This window comes from Esox lucius, chromosome 11, assembly GCF_011004845.1.
Source record: "Esox lucius isolate fEsoLuc1 chromosome 11, fEsoLuc1.pri, whole genome shotgun sequence".
NCBI lineage: Eukaryota > Metazoa > Chordata > Actinopteri > Esociformes > Esocidae > Esox > Esox lucius.
Genome location: NC_047579.1, coordinates 54,053,442 through 54,072,039, shown reverse-complemented (window position 1 = coordinate 54,072,039; position 18,598 = coordinate 54,053,442). Strand labels below are relative to the sequence as shown.

General features: G+C 42.5%; 1 protein-coding gene across 3 annotated transcripts in view; it reads right to left on the bottom strand.

Moving 5' to 3' along the window:
- The window catches only part of sept12 (septin 12), a 108,046-nt gene that overhangs the window by 3,916 nt on the left and 85,532 nt on the right, over nt 1–18,598 (bottom strand). For all 3 annotated transcript variants that reach the window (XM_034295071.1, XM_034295073.1, XM_034295072.1), the window contains 5 exons: nt 14,885–15,013; nt 8,063–8,144; nt 6,688–6,825; nt 5,934–6,051; nt 1,699–1,794 (listed from right to left, as the gene is read on the bottom strand). In XM_034295071.1, the coding sequence (XP_034150962.1) occupies nt 1,699–1,794; nt 5,934–6,051; nt 6,688–6,825; nt 8,063–8,144; nt 14,885–15,013 (563 nt within the window). The remainder of the gene's footprint in view (nt 1–1,698; nt 1,795–5,933; nt 6,052–6,687; nt 6,826–8,062; nt 8,145–14,884; nt 15,014–18,598) is intronic.

The window sequence follows — 18,598 nt, the reverse complement described above, 5'->3', positions numbered from 1 at the left end:
GGACAGTACCAGGAGAAGTCAAGCGGGTGGTGTTGGGGACAGTACCAGGAGAGGTCAAGCGAATGGTGTTGGGGACAGTACCAGCAGAGGTCAAGCGAGTGGTGTTGGGGACAGTACCAGGAGAGGTCAAGCGACTGGTGTTGGGGACAGTACCAGGAGAGGTCAAGCGAATGGTGTTGGGGACAGTACCAGCAGAGGTCAAGCGAGTGGTGTTGGGGACAGTACCAGGAGAGGTCAAGCGAGTGGTGTTGGGGACAGTACCAGGAGAGGTCAAGCGAATGGTGTTGGGGACAGTACCAGCAGAGGTCAAGCGAGTGGTGTTGGGGACAGTACCAGGAGAGGTCAAGCGAGTGGTGTTGGGGACAGTACCAGGAGAGGTCAAGCGAATGGTGTTGGGGACAGTACCAGGAGAGGTCAAGCGAGTGGTGTTGGGGACAGTACCAGGAGAGGTCAAAACAGGTGTGTTTCTGTAAAATGCATGGCTGTGTGTGAGTGTATGTATGTTTGTATATACACCCATCAGCCATAACATTATGACAGCTAGAATGCCAAAGGTCTACAAGGCTGAAATTGCTGCAATTGGAGGATTCTTTGACCAGAGCAAAGTTTGAAGTACACAATTATTATTTGAATTAAAAATCATTATTTCTAACCTTGTCATGACAATATTGCCTATTGATTTTGTGTTCTTTCCTATTCAAACTCATCTAATGTTGGTTTTCATGAAAAATTACTACTTTTGAATGGTAGTGTATGTACGTTTATCTGTGTATGTGTGTATGTTTATCTGTGTGTGTGTGTGTGTGTATGTTTATGTATGTATGTCTGTTTATGTGTGTGTGTATGTATGTATGTATGTATGTATGTATGTACGTTTATCTTTATATACAGTATTTCACAGAAGTGAGTACACCCCTCACATTTTTGTAAATATTTGATTATATCTTTTCATGTTACAACACTGAAGAAATGAAACTTTGCTACAATGTAAAGTAGTGAGTGTACAGCTGGTATAACAGTGTAAATTTGCTGTCCCCTCAAAATAACACAACACACAGCCATTAATGTCTAAACCGCTGGCAACAAAAGTGAGTACACCCCTAAGTGAAAATGTCCAAATTGGGCCCAATTAACCATTTTCCCTCCCCGGTGTCATGTGACTCGTTAGTGTTACAAGGTCTCAGGTGTGAATGGGGAGCAGGTGTGTTAAATGTGGTGTCATCGCTCTCACACTCCCTTGGTCTCATCAGACCACAGGACATGGTTCCAGTAATCCATGTCTTTAGTCTACTTGTCTTCAGCAAACTGTTTGCGGGCTTTCTTGTGCATCATCTTTGGAAGAGACTTCCTTCTTGGCCATGCAGACCAATTTGATGCAGTGTGCGGCGTGTGGTCTGAGCACTGACAGGCTGACCCCCCACCCCTTCAACCACTGCAGCAATGCTGGCAGCACTCATACGTCTATTTCCCAAAGACAACCTCTGGATATGACGCTGAGCATGTGCACTCAACTTCTTTAGTTTGTTTTTCAATTGAATTGTTCACATTATAGGTCACATTAAAGGGGGAAAAAAGTTGTGACATGATTTATCTTTGTCTCATTCTTTTACCTCACAAAATGTTTTTAACTGGGGTGTGTATACTTTTTATATCCACTGTATGTTGTATGTTATGTATGTTTAGGTTTGCGTGACCTACCCTGATCTTGTCGTTGAGTATCCTGTCCTCTGGGTCCTCGTCATACTCAGTCTGAGGGTACACTCTGATGCCATTAGCCTTCAGGTCATGTCTTATCTACACAGGGGTCAGAGGTTAAAGGTAAAAGAAATGAGTGATTCCCTTAGAAATTCAATTCAGTTCAGAAACTAAAGACAAATCCCATTCCAAAATGGTTTCCTTGAAAAGTACTGGAATGTAAGTGAACTTCCTGGATTGACTGAAATAATCAGTGACCCAAAGCTCAAATCTCCAGGAACAGTGTTGGATTTAAAACCTACAGGAGGGTAGATCTCCAGGAACAGGGTTGGTATTAAAACCTACAGGAGGGTTGATCTCCAGGAACAGTGTTGGATTTAAAACCTACAGGAGGGTAGATCTCCAGGAACAGGGTTGGTATTAAAACCTAAAGGAGGGTTGATCTCCAGGAACAGAGTTGGTATTAAAACCTACAGGAGGGTTGATCTCCAGGAACAGAGTTGGATTTAAAACATATAGTAGGGTTGATCTCCAGGAACAGGGTTGGAGTTGAAACCTACAGTAGGGTTGATCTCCAGGAACAGGGTTGGAGTTAAATTCTACAGTGGTGTTGATCTCCAGGAACAGGGTTGGATTTAAAACATATAGTAGGGTTGATCTCCAGGAACAGGGTTGGTATTAAAACCTACAGTAGGGTTGATCTCCAGGAACAGGGTTGGTGTTTGAAACCTACATTAGGGTTGATCTCCAGGAACAGGGTTGGTGTTTGAAACCTACAGGAGGGTAGGTCTCCAGGAACAGGGTTGGAGTTAAATTCTACAGTAGTGTTGATCTCCAGGAACAGGGTTGGAGTTAAATTCTACAGTAGTGTTGATCTCCAGGAACAGGGTTGGAGTTAAATTCTACAGTAGTGTTGATCTCCAGGAACAGGGTTGGAGTTAAAACATATAGTAGGGTAGATCTCCAGGAACAGGGTTGGATTTAAAACATATAGTAGGGTTGATCTCCAGGAACAGGGTTGGTGTTTGAAACCTACATTAGGGTTGATCTCCAGGAACAGGGTTGGTGTTTGAAACCTACAGGAGGGTAGGTCTCCAGGAACAGGATTGGAGTTAAATTCTACAGTAGTGTTGATCTCCAGGAACAGGGTTGGAGTTAAATTCTACAGTAGTGTTGATCTCCAGGAACAGGGTTGGAGTTAAAACATATAGTAGGGTTGATCTCCAGGAACAGGGTTGGTATTAAAACCTACAGTAGGGTAGATCTCCAGGAACAGGGTTGGATTTAAAACATATAGTAGGGTTGATCTCCAGGAACAGGGTTGGTGTTTGAAACCTACATTAGGGTTGATCTCCAGGAACAGGGTTGGTGTTAAAACCTACAGGAGGGTAGGTCTCCAGGAACAGGGTTGGAGTTAAATTCTACAGTAGTGTTGATCTCCAGGAACAGGGTTGGAGTTAAATTCTACAGTAGTGTTGATCTCCAGGAACAGGGTTGGAGTTAAAATCTACAGATGTGTTGATCTCCAGGAACAGGGTTGGAGATAAAATCTACAGTAGTGTTGATCTCCAGGAACAGGGTTGGAGTTAAAATCTACAGCTGTGTTGATCTCCAGGAACAGGGTTGGAGTTAAAATCTACAGTAGTGTTGATCTCCAGGAACACGGTTGAAGTTAAAATCTACAGTTGGGTAGATCTCCAGGAACAGTGTTGGTGTTAAAGCCTACAGTAGTGTTGATCTCCAGGAACAGGGTTGGAGTTAAATTCTACAGTAGTGTTGATCTCCAGGAACAGGGTTGGAGTTAAATTCTACAGTGGTGTTGATCTCCAGGAACAGGGTTGGAGTTAAATTCTACAGTAGTGTTGATCTCCAGGAACAGGGTTTGAGTTAAATTCTACAGTAGTGTTGATCTCCAGGAACAGGGTTTGAGTTAAAACCTACAGTAGTGTTGATCTCCAGTAACAGGGTTTGAGTTAAAACCTACAGTAGTGTTGATCTCCAGGAACAGGGTTGGAGTTAAATTCTACAGTAGTGTTGATCTCCAGGAACAGTGTTGGTGTTAAATTCTACAGTAGTGTTGATCTCCAGGAACAGGGTTGGAGTTAAATTCTACAGTAGGGTAGATCTCCAGGAACAGGGTTGGTGTTAAAGCCTACAGTAGTGTTGATCTCCAGGAACAGGGTTGGAGTTAAATTCTACAGTGGTGTTGATCTCCAGGAACAGGGTTGGAGTTAAATTCTACAGTAGTGTTGATCTCCAGGAACAGGGTTTGAGTTAAATTCTACAGTAGTGTTGATCTCCAGGAACAGGGTTTGAGTTAAATTCTACAGTAGTGTTGATCTCCAGGAACAGTGTTGGTGTTAAATTCTACAGTAGTGTTGATCTCCAGGAACAGTGTTGGTGTTAAATTCTACAGTAGTGTTAATCTCCAGGAACAGTGTTGGTGTTAAAACCCTCCCTACACCCCAGTCGTCTCTATTCTCCTTTACGAGATGGATGAGTTTACATCCAGGCTTTGGATGCTTGCCATGGCCATGGCCTTCTCTTTTCTTTCATCCATCACGCCTTCACTTTCTCTCTACCGCTCTCCCTCTCAGTGACCCTGCATTGACCTTTCTCCCAGCTGGTATGTTTCGTCTCATGGTTCTTGAGGAGCCTTAAGTCTGCACTCAATCTTCTAAAGATCATCTGTAAATATATCCACGTCTACACACACTCAGCTTTCTCCATCTTGTTCTTCTCTTTCTCTCATCCTCCTGCATTTACAATAAATATTTAAGTCATTTAGCAGACAGTCTTGTCCAAAGTTACTTACAGTAATGAATCCCTACAAAATGACCTCCAGTGGCCTACTGGTGTGCATGTTTCTGACCAAACTGTCAGAAACAGACTCCATGAGGGTGCAGGACAGTGCCCTGCCTCATCTGGCCAGAGTGTGTAGGCAGTTCCTGGATGATGAAGGCTTGTATCGGTGCATCCAACACCATCAACTGTCCCAGAGCTCACTGATGCCCTGATCCAGGTCTGGGAGGAGATCCCCCAGGACACCATCCATCAGGAGCATGCCCAGTCATTGTCAGGAGTGCATACAGGCATGTGGGGGCCATACACACTACTGAGTCTCATTATGAGTTTCCGTGAGGAAATTCACACAAGTTGGAACAGGCTGTGATTGCAATAGTTTATTTAAATGTTCAGTCTGACTTTGAATCCAGCCCTCAGTCAGTTGGTGATTCTCTTCATTGGCCGTTGCTACGTCATAGTAAACACTGTAAACATTTTGATCTTTAATACATTTCTTTCATCAAATTTTAATTTAAGTGTTTTTTTTGTGATTTAAGTGGTTCCTTAATTCTTTTGAGCCGTGTATTTAGCTGTGGTTCACAAATAGTCTGTTTTCTTTCTCACAAATAATTTGCACAGCTGATCAAAATTAGCTTTTCATGAGAAAACATGCTAACAGGCAGACATATTTTCGATAATTCTGGGGCAGTATATTTAAAAATGTATGAAGCAATCTTTCATCTTGGAAGAGACACCCTTAGAAATGTCTCTGAAACAAGAGGAAGCGCATCTTTAACCTACTACATCACCGCTCATTTGTCCACAGCAGAGATTGAATAGAGATTGAGCAACAGATTGTATTCACAGCCCAGTAGCTCTGGGCTGTCTATGCAGGTGACGGTGGACAATTTTCATTTTCACCTCTTTTCACTATACATTATTTTTATTGGCAATGCAAATCTCTACAAGTCTTGTTTACCTAAGTAGAGTCATTGTAGTATAAAGAGACCCCATGTGAGCTACACGTGACAGCCCCCGTATCACACCCAACACCTCCCCTCCCCAACTACCACCCTCCTCTCCACCCCCATATAACCCCCCAACACCCGCCTATCACCCCCACCATCACCCCTGTAAACATCTACTATACGCTCTCCTCCATATTGACTCCCCCAGCAGCCCCAAACCTCTCTTCATTATGTCTGTTCTACGCTGGTATTAAGATGACAAGCTGTTGTGCTGAGTGTGGGAGTGGTCTGTGTGTGCTGAGTGTGGGAGTGGTCTGTGTGTGCTGAGTGTGGGAGTGGTCTGTGTGTGCTGAGTGTGGTAGTGGTCTATGTGTGCTGAGTGTGGGATTGGTCTGTGTGTGTTGAGTGTGGGAGTGGTCTGTGTGTGCTGAGTGTGGGAGTGGTCTATGTGTGCTGAGTGTGGGAGTGGTCTGTGTGTCCTCTCACCCTCTGTTTGAACTCCTGCCTCTCCTCCATGGTGAGAGTGTCAGCCTTAGCGATGACTGGTACAATGCTAACGATCTTCCCCAGTCTCTTCATGAACTCCACATCAATGGGGCGTAACCTACAGGAAAACAAAGTTACTTTCTACATGTTCTATATCTCTCCCCCGACCTCATACCAGACAAACACCAGCCCTAGTCCAAACCCTAGCCCCTACACCAGTCTAACCCTACCAGTCTAACCTTACTAGTGTCAGAGGTTATATAATGATCCTTACCAGTGTCAGAGGTTATATAATGATCCTTACCAGCGTCAGAGGTTATATAATGATCCTTACCAGTGTCAGAGGTTATATAATGATCCTTACCAGTGACAGAGGTTATATAATGATCCTTACCAGTGTCAGAGGTTATGTAATGATCCTTACCAGTGTCAGAGGTTATATAATGATCCTTACCGGTGTCAGAGGTTATATAATGATCCTTACCAGTGTCAGAGGTTATATAATGAACCTTACCGGTGTCAGAGGTTATATAATGATCCTTACCAGTGTCAGAGGTTATATAATGAACCTTACCAGTGTCAGAGGTTATATAATGATCCTTACCAGTGTCAGAGGTTATATAATGATCCTTACCAGTGTCAGAGGTTATATAATGATCCTTAGCAGTGTCAGAGGTTATATAATGATCCTTACCAGTGTCAGAGGTTATATAATTATCCTTACCAGTGTCAGAGGTTATATAATGATCCTTACCAGTGTCCAGTGGCAGGGAGGAAGTAGACACAGCAATGGACACGCGTGTCTGGAATCCTCCGTTTCCTGTTGACGTAGAGCTCCTCCTTCAGGTAGCGCTCATACTGCTCATTAACATAGTTCACTATAGGCTCCCAGCTACAGAGGAGAGGAGGATGGAAGGAGACAATGGGAGAGGTGAAAAGGGAGAGAAATGGAAAGAGAGAAAGAGAACGAGAGCAAGGTTGATAAAAAAAGAAAGAATGAGAGATAGAGAGAAAGAGGGATGAGAGAAGGAGATGAAATGTGAGAAAAGGGAGAGAGAGAACAGAGTGAAAAACAACAGCACATCTTATTTTCTGTACTCTTAATTAAAAGAGCCTTTGATCTGAAAACAATAATTAGTTTTCCAGTATTCAATAAAATGATCAGGTATATAATTATCTCATATAAACATTCTATTGAATGTCAACAGAGCATAGAAATCTGCTTCCCAGAGACCTCCACACAAATCTGCTTCCAAGAGACCACCACCCAAATCTGCTTCCCAGAGACCTCCACCCAAATCTGCTTCCCAGAGACCTCCAGCCAAATCTGCTTCCAAGAGACCACCACCCAAATCTGCTTCCCAGAGACCTCCACACAAATCTGCTTCCAAGAGACCACCACCCAAATCTGCTTCCCAGAGACCTCCACCCAAATCTGCTTCTAAGAGACCACCACCCAAATCTGCTTCCTAGAGACCTCCACCCAAATCTGCTTCCCAGAGACCTCCACCCAAATCTGCTTCCCAGAGACTGTCACCCAAATCTGCTTCCCTGAGACCTCCACCCAAATCTGCTTCCCAGAAACCCCCACTCAAATCTGCTTCCCAGAAACCTCCACCCAAATGTCTTTAAACATTAACATTTAGCAGCAGCCTGTAAACCATCTGACTCAATAGGTCGGTGGACAGACATTGAGCAGAACAGGCAGTCACAGCTCCATTAAACTGTGTTCCTTGTGGGGCACAAAAATAGGTTGCTAGTCAGCTTATTAAAGGAACATTGTATTTAATGTTGCAGCTGATCAGATTCTCCAAGGCTTCATATGAAGGGGCTCAGGGTTTGAATGTCTGAAGATAATCTATGAGTTACTTAAATACTGATTGTTAAAGCACTAAACTCATTAGCTAGATGTTAAATCTCAGGGCTAACATGGTTGCAAAACATTGTAATTCCATATCTATGTTGACATATCCAGAGATAAGCAAATTTGTTGCTAGGTGAGATATGTAAACGTTAAATGTTGACAGATACTGAGTCGGTAGTAGTACTGTAGTAGTGCAGTTTTAATAGGGATAGTTTCCACATTTTCACTTTGGGAACGTTTTCGAATCCCTCCCTTAGTTACTCACCAGTTTTCATTGTTGATCTGGTCTCCAAAACCTGGAGTATCGATAACTGTTAGCTTCATTTTCACACCCTTCTCCTCGATCACTACAAAGATGCAAACAGACACAGAGGGAACAAGACAGAAAAGACTCAGACAGGACAAAACCTTTCTAGGAACATTCCACCTCTGAGACTTTCATGACAATAGTAGTTAACAACTTCATACATGTGTGTTATGTGATTTCAGTGTGTGTGTGTGTGTGTGTGTGTGTGTGTGTGTGCGTCTGTGTGTGTCCGTGTAGGGAAGAGAGAGTGACTGAATCCAAGAAGGCAAGACATAATGTGAGTAGAACAGCATTTAAGTGCATCCTAGGAATTCCTATCCCAGTACATAGTGTGTGTGTGTGTTGCTAAGGGGCAAAGGCGGTGAGAGAAAGACATGCAGTCTATAATGTCAGGCCTTTGAAAAATGTTTCTACTGTCTACTTCAAACGTTTCCAGATACTGCCCATTCAGTCTGAACATACACATTTTCTAGGGGGGGTATGATGAGCCACAACAGTAAGCTGTTGGTCCACCGTGTGCCACGAAACCAAACCAACCCGCCGAGACATGGAGAAAACATGGAGAAAATCCCTGTGGTATCTGGGACAAGACCCCTGAAGGTGACCTGTGGTATCTGGCACCAAGACCCCTGAAGGTGACCTGTGGTATCTGGGACAAGACCCCTGAAGGTGACCTGTGGTATCTGGGACAAGACCCCTGAAGGTGACCTGTGGTATCTGACACCAAGACCCCTGAAGGTGTCCTGTGGTATCTGACACCAAGACCCCTGAAGGTGTCCTGTGGTATCTGACAACAAGACCCCTTAAGGTGTCTTGTGGTATCTGGCACCAAGATATTAGCAGCAGATCATTCAAAGTTGCGAGGTGGAGCCGACCTGGATCACCCTGACCGGTCTGTGGCTACGCAGCACCATACGCAGCCCCATACGCAGCCCCATATGCAGCCCCATACGCAGCCCCATACACAGCAGGGTGTGATGCACTGTGTGTTGTGACACATTCCTCCTGTAACCATTATTACATTTTTCAGTGATTTGGGTAACAGTAGACTTTCTACTTTCTGTCTTTGTTGGGATAAATGTGCTTCACCTGTGAGTGGTCATGATGTTTTGGCTCATCAGTGTAAATACAAAATAGAATGAAGAAGACCAAAAAAAATTAAGAGACCAAAAAAAGTTGAAAAGGAAGGTTTTGATTGAGGAACAGAAGGGTTCAAATTGCAGTTATCTCTTAATTTTAACCCTTTTGTTCCTCAGTCAAAACATTCCTTTCGCCTTTTTGGATAGGAAAGAAAAAGATGCAGTGGTCTCTTAATTTTTGTTGTACACTACCATTCAAAAATTGGGGATCACTTGGAAATGTACTTGTTTTTTTTAAAGAAAAGCTAATCTTTTGTCCATTAAAATATAATTGATGAAAAATACAGTCTAGACATTGTTTATGTTGTAAATGAGTATTGTAGCTTGAAACGGCTGATTTTCTATGGAATATCGATATACTGTAGGCCTACAGAGGCCCATTATCAACAAATATCCCTCCTATCTTCTAATGGCACGTTGTGTTTGGCAATCCAATCATTTTAAAAGGCTAATTGATCATTAGAAATCCCTTTTGCGATTAGCACTGAAAACCGCCTACCCTAACAGCTTTCTTTTAAATGGGTTAGCCATCATGGTTTAATCCCTATTAATACACAGATGATTCATGTAATACAGTTTGATAATGAGTGGATTATTTCAACTGGTTGTGTGCTGGGGAAAAAAAAAATCCAGGACACACACACCTAACATGTAACCATGTTTAGACTTGCTGAAAATGGTTCTTGGTGAACATCTCACAGTAGTGTTGTCAGTGGAGTTTAGGCTACAGTGAAAGTGTTTTTCTGATGGTTAATGGTGGCCATCTCCTGAATGCTGGATGAATGGGTATCCAGGAGAAGACAGAGACACAGTGCTGTTTATGAAGACGTCACAATCAGCAGGTTCATCACCATCAAGGAGGTTCCTGTAAAATATCAGTCCTATTCACCTGTTTACACTGGTCTGTCCTCTTATTCACCTGACCGTGTGTTTACACTGGCACAGCTCCACTGGTCTGTGTGTGCGTGTGTGTGTGTGTGTGTCTGTGTGTGTCTCTGTGTGTCTGGGTGTGTATGGTAAAGCAGTGCGGTGTCAACCACAGTAACTGAAAGTGGAACAGGGAAGTCACACAGTTCTGATCTGAGTGAAACTGATGAAACAGAAACAAATTCTCATTGGATATGCACACAACCAGGAAGTTGAAAAGGGGAAATAGTACTGTGATCATTAGGAATCAACATCCTACAGAGGACACACACATCCCCCTCTACACACAAACACACACACATCCCCCGCACAAAAACACACATATACACATCCCCCTACACACACACACAGATCCCCCTCTACACACAAACACACACACACATATCCCCCTCTACACACAAACACACACATCCCCCACACAAACACACACACATACCCCTATACACACACACACACACACACATCCCCTTCTACACTCACACACACATCCAGATACTAAGACATTGTAAGTAGTAACTGCAAAATTAGCAAAATCCTACTCAATCAAATGTTATTAAAAGGCCTTTCCACCTCTGTTCATCTCTCCAGACACTCTACCCACCTCTATCTACCCTGTCTCAGACAGTGTGAAGACACTCTACCCACCTCTATCTACCCTGTCTCAGACAGTGTGAAGACACTCTATCTACCCTGTCTCAGACAGTGTGAAGCCACTCTACCCAACTCTATCTACCCTGTCTCAGACAGTGTGAAGCCACTCTACCCAACTCTATCTACCCTGTCTCAGACAGTGTGAAGCCACTCTACCCAACTCTATCTACCCTGTCTCAGACAGTGTGAAGACACTCTACCCAACTCTATTTACCCTGTCAGAGATAGTGTGAAGACACTCTATCTACCCTGTCTCAGACAGTGTGAAGCCAACTCTACCCAACCTGTCTCAGACAGTGTGAAGCCAACTCTACCCACCCTGTCTCAGACAGTGTGAAGCCAGGAGACCATCTTACACATGGCTGCAGAATGAGGGATTCACACCTTTTATTCACACAGGAAGTTCCTTAGAGACCAATAGAGGCAAATTGCAGTACAGTTTGTATGTACAGAGGGTTTTAACCCCATGTCCTTTAGCAGTCGCTCACATTCAGACATGCAGAAGTCAGTGGCCTTTATGGGAATTGAACCCACCACCTTGGAGATGCAGTCACCATATTCTCACCAAGTGAGACATTTAGCCCGAAATCCAGCTCCAGAAAAAATTAAGAGATCAGTTCTTTCCTTTCCAAAAAAGTTGAAAAGGAAAGTTTTGAGTGAGGAACCGAAGGGTTAAAATGAAAGACCACTGCAAATTGAACTCTTCTGTTCCTCACTCAAAACTTTCCTTTTCAACTTTTTTGGGCCTTGTTTCCTCAAGTGGTGGTTATAACACTGTGTGTGTGTGTGTGTGTGTGAGAAAGATTTATTCCATAGTTAGTGACCCCGTATAGGCACATAAAGTACACACACACAAAGACCCTATTCACTCCTGTAATGGTAATCTGCATACCTCATGGCTCCAACCAACGACGCATTCAGTAACCTCCACAGTCACAATAAGACACCACATACCTGAGGATGTGTTTCTGTCAGGATATACGTGTGTGTGTGTGTGAGGGCGTCCCTCATGTACAGTAGTGGGTCATAGGGGATGTACATGTACATGTCCCAGCAAAAATCCAGTGTGTTCTGACGTTTACATTCATACAGTACTGGGAGGTCCGCACTGCGTCCTCGGCCTCTCCTCAGGGTGTGTGTGTGTCAGACAGAGATAGTGAGATAAAAAGATATTAATCTCTATTCTATGGACTATTGCCGTTTTATATATATATATATATATATATATATATATATATATATATATATATATAAATATAAAGTCTACACACCCCGGTTAAAATGCCAGGTTCTTGTGATGTAAAAGAATGAGACAAAGATAAATCATTTAAGAAGTTTTTCCACCTTTAATGTGACCTCTAACGTGAACAATTCAATTGAAAAACAGATGAAATTTAGAGAGAGAAAAAACTCACAATAACCTGGTTGCATAAGTGTGCACACCCATAAACGAATACTTTGTTGAGGTACCTTTTGATTTTTTTACAGCACCCAGACTTTCAGGGTAGGAGTCTATTGGCATGGCATATCTTGACGTGGCAAAAGCGCTCCAAATCTGTCAGATTGCGAGGACTTCTCCTGTGCACAGCTCTCTTCAGATCACCCCACAATTGGATTCAGGTCTGGGCTCTGGCTGGGCAATTCAAAAACAATAATATTTTCCTTGTGAAGCCATGCTTTTGAGGATTTGGATGTGTGCTTTGAGTCGTTGTTGGGCTGAAAGGTGAACTTCCTCTTCATCTTCTGCTTTCTAACAGACGCCTAAAGGTTATGTGCCAAAATTGCCTGGTATTTGGAACATAATTCCCTCCACCCTGACTAAGGCCCTGGTTCCAGCTGAAGAAAAGCAGCCCCAAAGCATGATGCTACCTCCACCATGCTTCACTGTGGGTATGGTGTTCTTTGGGTGATGTGCAGTGTTGTTTTTGCACCAAACATACCTTTTGAATTATGGCTAAAAAGTTAAACCTTTCATCAGACCATAACCCACTTTCCCACGTGCTTTTGGGGAAACTGATGTTTGTTTTTGCAAACTTCAGATGGGCTTGGATGTTTTTTCTTTGTAAGAAAAGGCTTCCATCTAGCCACCCTACCCCAAAGCCCATTCATATGAAGAATACAGGAGATTGTTGTCACATGTAGCACACAGCTAGTACTTCCTGTAGTTCCTTTAATGTTGCTGTAGTTCTCTTGGAAGCCTCGCTGACCAGTTTCCGTCTCGTCTTTTCATTAATATTGGAGGGACGTCCAGTTCTTGGTAATGTCTCTGTTGTGCCATATTTTCTCCACTTGATGATGACTGTCTTCACTGTGTTCCATGGTATATCTAATGCTTTGGAAATTATTTTGTACCCTTCTCCTGACTGATAACACAGCCACATCACAACCACATATAACAAAATTATAAATGCAACACTTCTGTTTTTGCCCCCATTTATCATGAGCTGAACTCAAAGATCTAAGACTCTCTATGTACACAAAAGGCCTATTTCTCTCAAATATTGTACACAAATCTGTCTAAATCTGTGTTAGTGAGCACTTCTCCTTTGCCGAGATAATCCATCCACCTCACAGGTGTGGCATGCTGATTAGACAGCATGATTATTGCACAGGTGTGCCTTACCTTAGAGTTCAGAAATCAATAGTTGGTGGAATAACCCTGATTTTGAATCACAGCTTTCATGCGTCTTGGCATGCTCTTTACCAGTCTGTCACATTGCTCTTGGATGACTTTAAGCCACTCCTGGCACATAAATTCAAGTATCTCAGCTTTGAAATGCCTGTGACCATCCATCTTCCTCTTGATAAAATTCCCGAGGTTTTCAATGGGATTCAGGTCTGGAGATTGGGCTGGCCATGACAGGGTCTTGATCTGGTGGTACTCCATCCACACTTTGATTGACCTGGCTGTGTGGCATGGAGCATTGTCCTGCTGGATAAAACAATTCTCAGAGTTGTGGAACATTGCAGAAGGAAGCAGGTGTTCTTCCAGGATAACTTTGTACTTGACAAGGACAAATCTGCCAGATTCCAGCCTTGCTGAAAAATCTCCAGATCATCACCGATCCTCCACCAAATTTCACATTGGGTGCGAGACTAGGGGTAGAGCTGAAGTCGTGCAAAGCAAGAAAAAAAACCTACATCAATGAGAAGCAAAGAAGAGCCAGGCTGAAGTTTGCAAAAGTCCATAAAGATTGGACCGTAAAATCATCTCTGACAAGCTTGGCACAACATCTGGTCGTCTAATGGTTAGACAGAGACCTGGAGAGGCCTACCAGCCACAGTGGTTTGCTGATTTGGCCTGATTTGGCCTGTTTTGAACCGTCCTCGCCGTGTACTTCACACCAGCTGCTGTTTGCCATTCTTTCTGTAGGTCACTTGATGTCATCCAACAGTTGTTGAGTGACATTTGAATGAGTTGATGGTCATCTTGGTCAGTGGACAGTCCTTTTTGTCCTCAGCTAGTCTGTAGCTTTGTTGTCCCCAATGTCTGTTGTTTGACCTTGTTCTTAAGAACCGCCATCTTTGAAATTTTCTGGATGGAAGAAACCTGACGCTCACTGCATCCTTCTGCCAGTAAAGCCATAATCGAACCCTTTTCTTTTCAACTATTTTGTCATGCTAAATAGTAATTTTTTTATTCTAATTGCCTTTGAGGTACTACTTGAGGTACCATCCAGCTGGTCCTATTGCAAAAGAATAATGATGACCACAGCAGTGGTTTTTATACTTTTCTTCGTAAATTTGATTTGGTTCAGGTAATCACCTAATCAGTACCTCATTAAGTAAAATGATGTGTGCCTGTGTTGGAATTTAACAGACACTGGAATGCAATGGCTGTCATATATGTTGAGATGCTGATTTAAAAATAATTAGGAGTGTGGTCTCATAATTTTTTCTAGAGCTTTTTCTATATTACTATATGTAATGTACTTAATATATATATTAAATACACACACACACACATATACATTGTATACATTTATTTATATATATATATATATATATATATATGTGTGTGTGTGTGTGTGTGGGTGAATGGTGTGTGTGTGTGTGTACTTACCATGGCTGACTGACTGTAGTTTAACGGTCTTGGAGATCTTCTCTTCGTAGTTTGGGGTGCAGGACTTTCTGCTTACTTTAGACTTGAACAGAGTGTTGACCAGAGTAGACTTCCCCAGACCACTTTGACCTGAGAACAACATTAATAACATGTTTATATTCATACTGAACAGTGTTGACCACGCTAGACTTCCCCAGACCACTTTGACCTGAGAACAACATTAATAACATGTTTATATTTTTACTGAACCGTGTTGACCACGCTAAACTTTCCAAGCCCACTTTGACCTGAGAACAACATTAATAACATATAACAATAACATATACAATAACATAAATTGCCTTCTCTTTCCAAATGTCAAATACATTTCCATTACCTTTGTTATCATCATCGATGTTTACATATATTATGAAAATATAGTAACTATGTAGTAAGCTGGTGAAATAAAGGTTGGTTTATAATGTAATTTCACCTTTAAGAGAACAATGTTTTTATATGTTGGCTAAACAGATTAGCCAAGAAGATTATGAACTTAACTTCAAAGGTCAGCTACTCTGCCCCATTAGAGCAACCAGCGCTCTCTCACGACTTCCCTTCAGTATAACCTTCACCACCTGAGCTTCCACCAACCCAGGCTCCACTATCTCAGCCTCCATCACCTCAGCCTCTACTATCTCAGCCTCCACCTACCCAGACTCCACTATCTCAGCCTCCATCACCTCAGCCTCTACTATCTCAGCCTCCACCTACCCAGACTCCACTATCTCAGCCTCTACTATCTCAGCCTCCACCTACCCAGACTCCACTATCTCAGCCTCCACCAACCCAGCCTCCACTATATCAGTCTCTTCCACCTCAGGCTCCACTATCTCAGCTTCCACCATCTAGCCTCCACCCCCTCAGCCTCCACTCTCAGGCTCCACACTCTCAGCCTCCAACATCTCAGCCTCCACCAACCAAGCCTCCACTATCTCAGCTTCCACCATCTAGCCTCCACCCCCTCAGCCTCCACTCTCAGGCTCCACACTCTCAGCCTCCAACATCTCAGCCTCCACCAACCCAGCCTCCACTATCTCAGTCTCCACCAACCCAGCCTCCACTATATCAGCCTACACTCTCTCAGCCTCCACTATATCAGCCTCTGTCACCTCAGGCTCCACTATCTCAGCTTCCACTATCTCAGACTCCACCATGTCAGCCTCCACCACCTCAGTCTCCACACTCTCAGCCCCCACTATCTCAGCCTCAAGCATATCAGCCTCTGACATCTCAGCCTCCACTATCTTTCAAAGTGTATATTTTTTCCTGCGTCTCTTGTAGACCCAAGATTTTGATTGTCAACAGTTTAAATTTGTATCGATTAGTTGTTGCAGCCTTAGTTTGCATTTGTCTTTGCGCTTACCACTAATGGAAAATATCGAATTTCCTAGACCTGGGTGGTAGGTGGTGTTTCTGTAGCGCTCATGTGATTGCGAAGTCTGATATACCAAACACTACTGGATTAAGGGTTTTGAAGGCTATGCAGTAGTAAACATTCAATTGAGAATATTTTGGGAAAGCCAAGGTAATCATTAGCATAATCACTAAGTAGTTGTTACCAACACCCAGACAGGGATAATCTCATGTGGTAGGAAAGAAATATATGAATCACGGATGCTTTTTGATAACGTCTGATGATAATCTTTGCCAAATGAATACATTAACAAATTATTTTAAAACATTCAATTGATTTCCTCAAAATGTAGTTTTTATAAATCCCTAACCTCAAGGCCCCAAGTTTGCCTGACTGAAATAGAACTCACTGCTGCCACTAGTGGCTGTTTTCCAAACATACTGTGATCAAAGTGTGTGTGTGAGAGAGACAGACTGATGGCTCCTCCACTTCTTCAGACACTGTGTGATGTGTGATTTTCCAGTAACCTGATGACATCACCAGTCAGGTAGATCCACCTCCCTCAGCTGTGTGTGAAACTTAGGCAAACCTTTTGTTAATTAGGTAAATGTCTGATTATGTGTCAGATTATGTTTTGATTATGTTTTGGACACACACACACACACGTGCGCACACACACACGATCAGCTGAGAGAAACTGATCTACCTACCTCAGATCCAACAATTTAATAGTGAAGTCATCCAGGTTACTATGATCACACTCACATCACAATGTTTCAGAGGAAGTGGACTAGACATGAATCACACACACACACACACACACACATTCCGTTTTACCAATAAGAAGGTGCAGTCTGTGTCGAACATTTCATGTCATGGCGTTTGTTATGTTTGTGCCGTTGCCATAACTGGTTAGGCAAAATATCTCATATACCTGAGGTATACGTTCTCCCATATTAAGTTTGTTTGTATGCAAAGACACGGAAGCCGAAACCTTTAATAACCATGCTGTTGTGTATGTGGGACAATATATCTGGGTGCCACTTGCTAACTTGAAGCAGATGTCTTCGTTAACATTGAAAAATAATCCAGTATTTAAACAAAATTAGTCCATGGTAGGGTGTATGTACTACTTATATAATCATATGGTAGGGTGTATGTACTACTTATATAATCATATGGTAGGGTGTATGTACTACTTATATAATCATATGGTAGGGTGTATGTACTACTTATATAATCATATGGTAGGGTGGGTGAGTCCCCTTTTTAGTCCTGACGGGAATAAGAAAGTGGATCGTTGTGAGCAGGAAGTGTGTCATGTTCTGGTCCTGTCCCCTCTATCCTGCTGAGGATGAAAAGTATTGTGTGTGTGTCCGTGTGTCCGTGTGCGTGTGTGTATTTGCCTTCTCCCTCTCCTATCCTGTGTTTATCTGGTTCCCACAGTAATTTGCTGTCATCTTGTACAATCTGACTGACAGATTATTACTTCTTTAATCTATATAATCGGAGAGATTGTTATGCTTGCCCGTCCCTTCTTTAATATGTATGATCAGGCAGTTTATTATGCTTGTCCGTCCCTTATTTAATCTGTATAATCTGACGTTTTTTTATGCTTGCCCGTCCCTTCTTTAATCTGTATAATCTGAGAGATGTTTATGCTTGCCCGTCCCTTCTTTAATCTGTATAATCTGAGATAGTTTTATGCTTGCCCGTCCCTTCTTTAATCTGTATAATCTGAGATAGTTTTATGCTTGTCCGTCCCTTCTTTAATCTGTATAATCTGAGAGATTTTAATGCTTGCCCGTCCCTTCTTTAATCTGTATAATCTGAGAGATTTTAATGCTTGCCTGTCCCTTCTTTAATCTGAATAATCTGACAGTTTATTATGCTTTCCCGTCCCTTCTTTAATCTGTATAATCTGAGAGATGTTTATGCTTGCCTGTCCCTTCTTTAATCTGTATAATCTGACAGTTTTTTATGCTTTCCCGTCCCTTCTTTAATCTGTATAATCTGAGAGATGTTTATGCTTGCCCGTCCCTTCTTTAATCTGTATAATCTGAGAGATGTTTATGCTTGCCCGTCCCTTCATTAATCTGTATAATCTGACAGTTTTTTATGCTTGCCAGTCCCTTCTTTTAAAGCACTTATCCATGTTTGACCGCCCCCCAAACCTTAAAAACAAATATAAACCCAGTGAATCCAAACAAAAACAAATATATAAATATGTAGATTATATATGACACAAACTGAATGTGTGGTCGGAGAGATTCCATCAGACAACATTTTATATTCTATATGTTCATAGAAACAAAAAAATA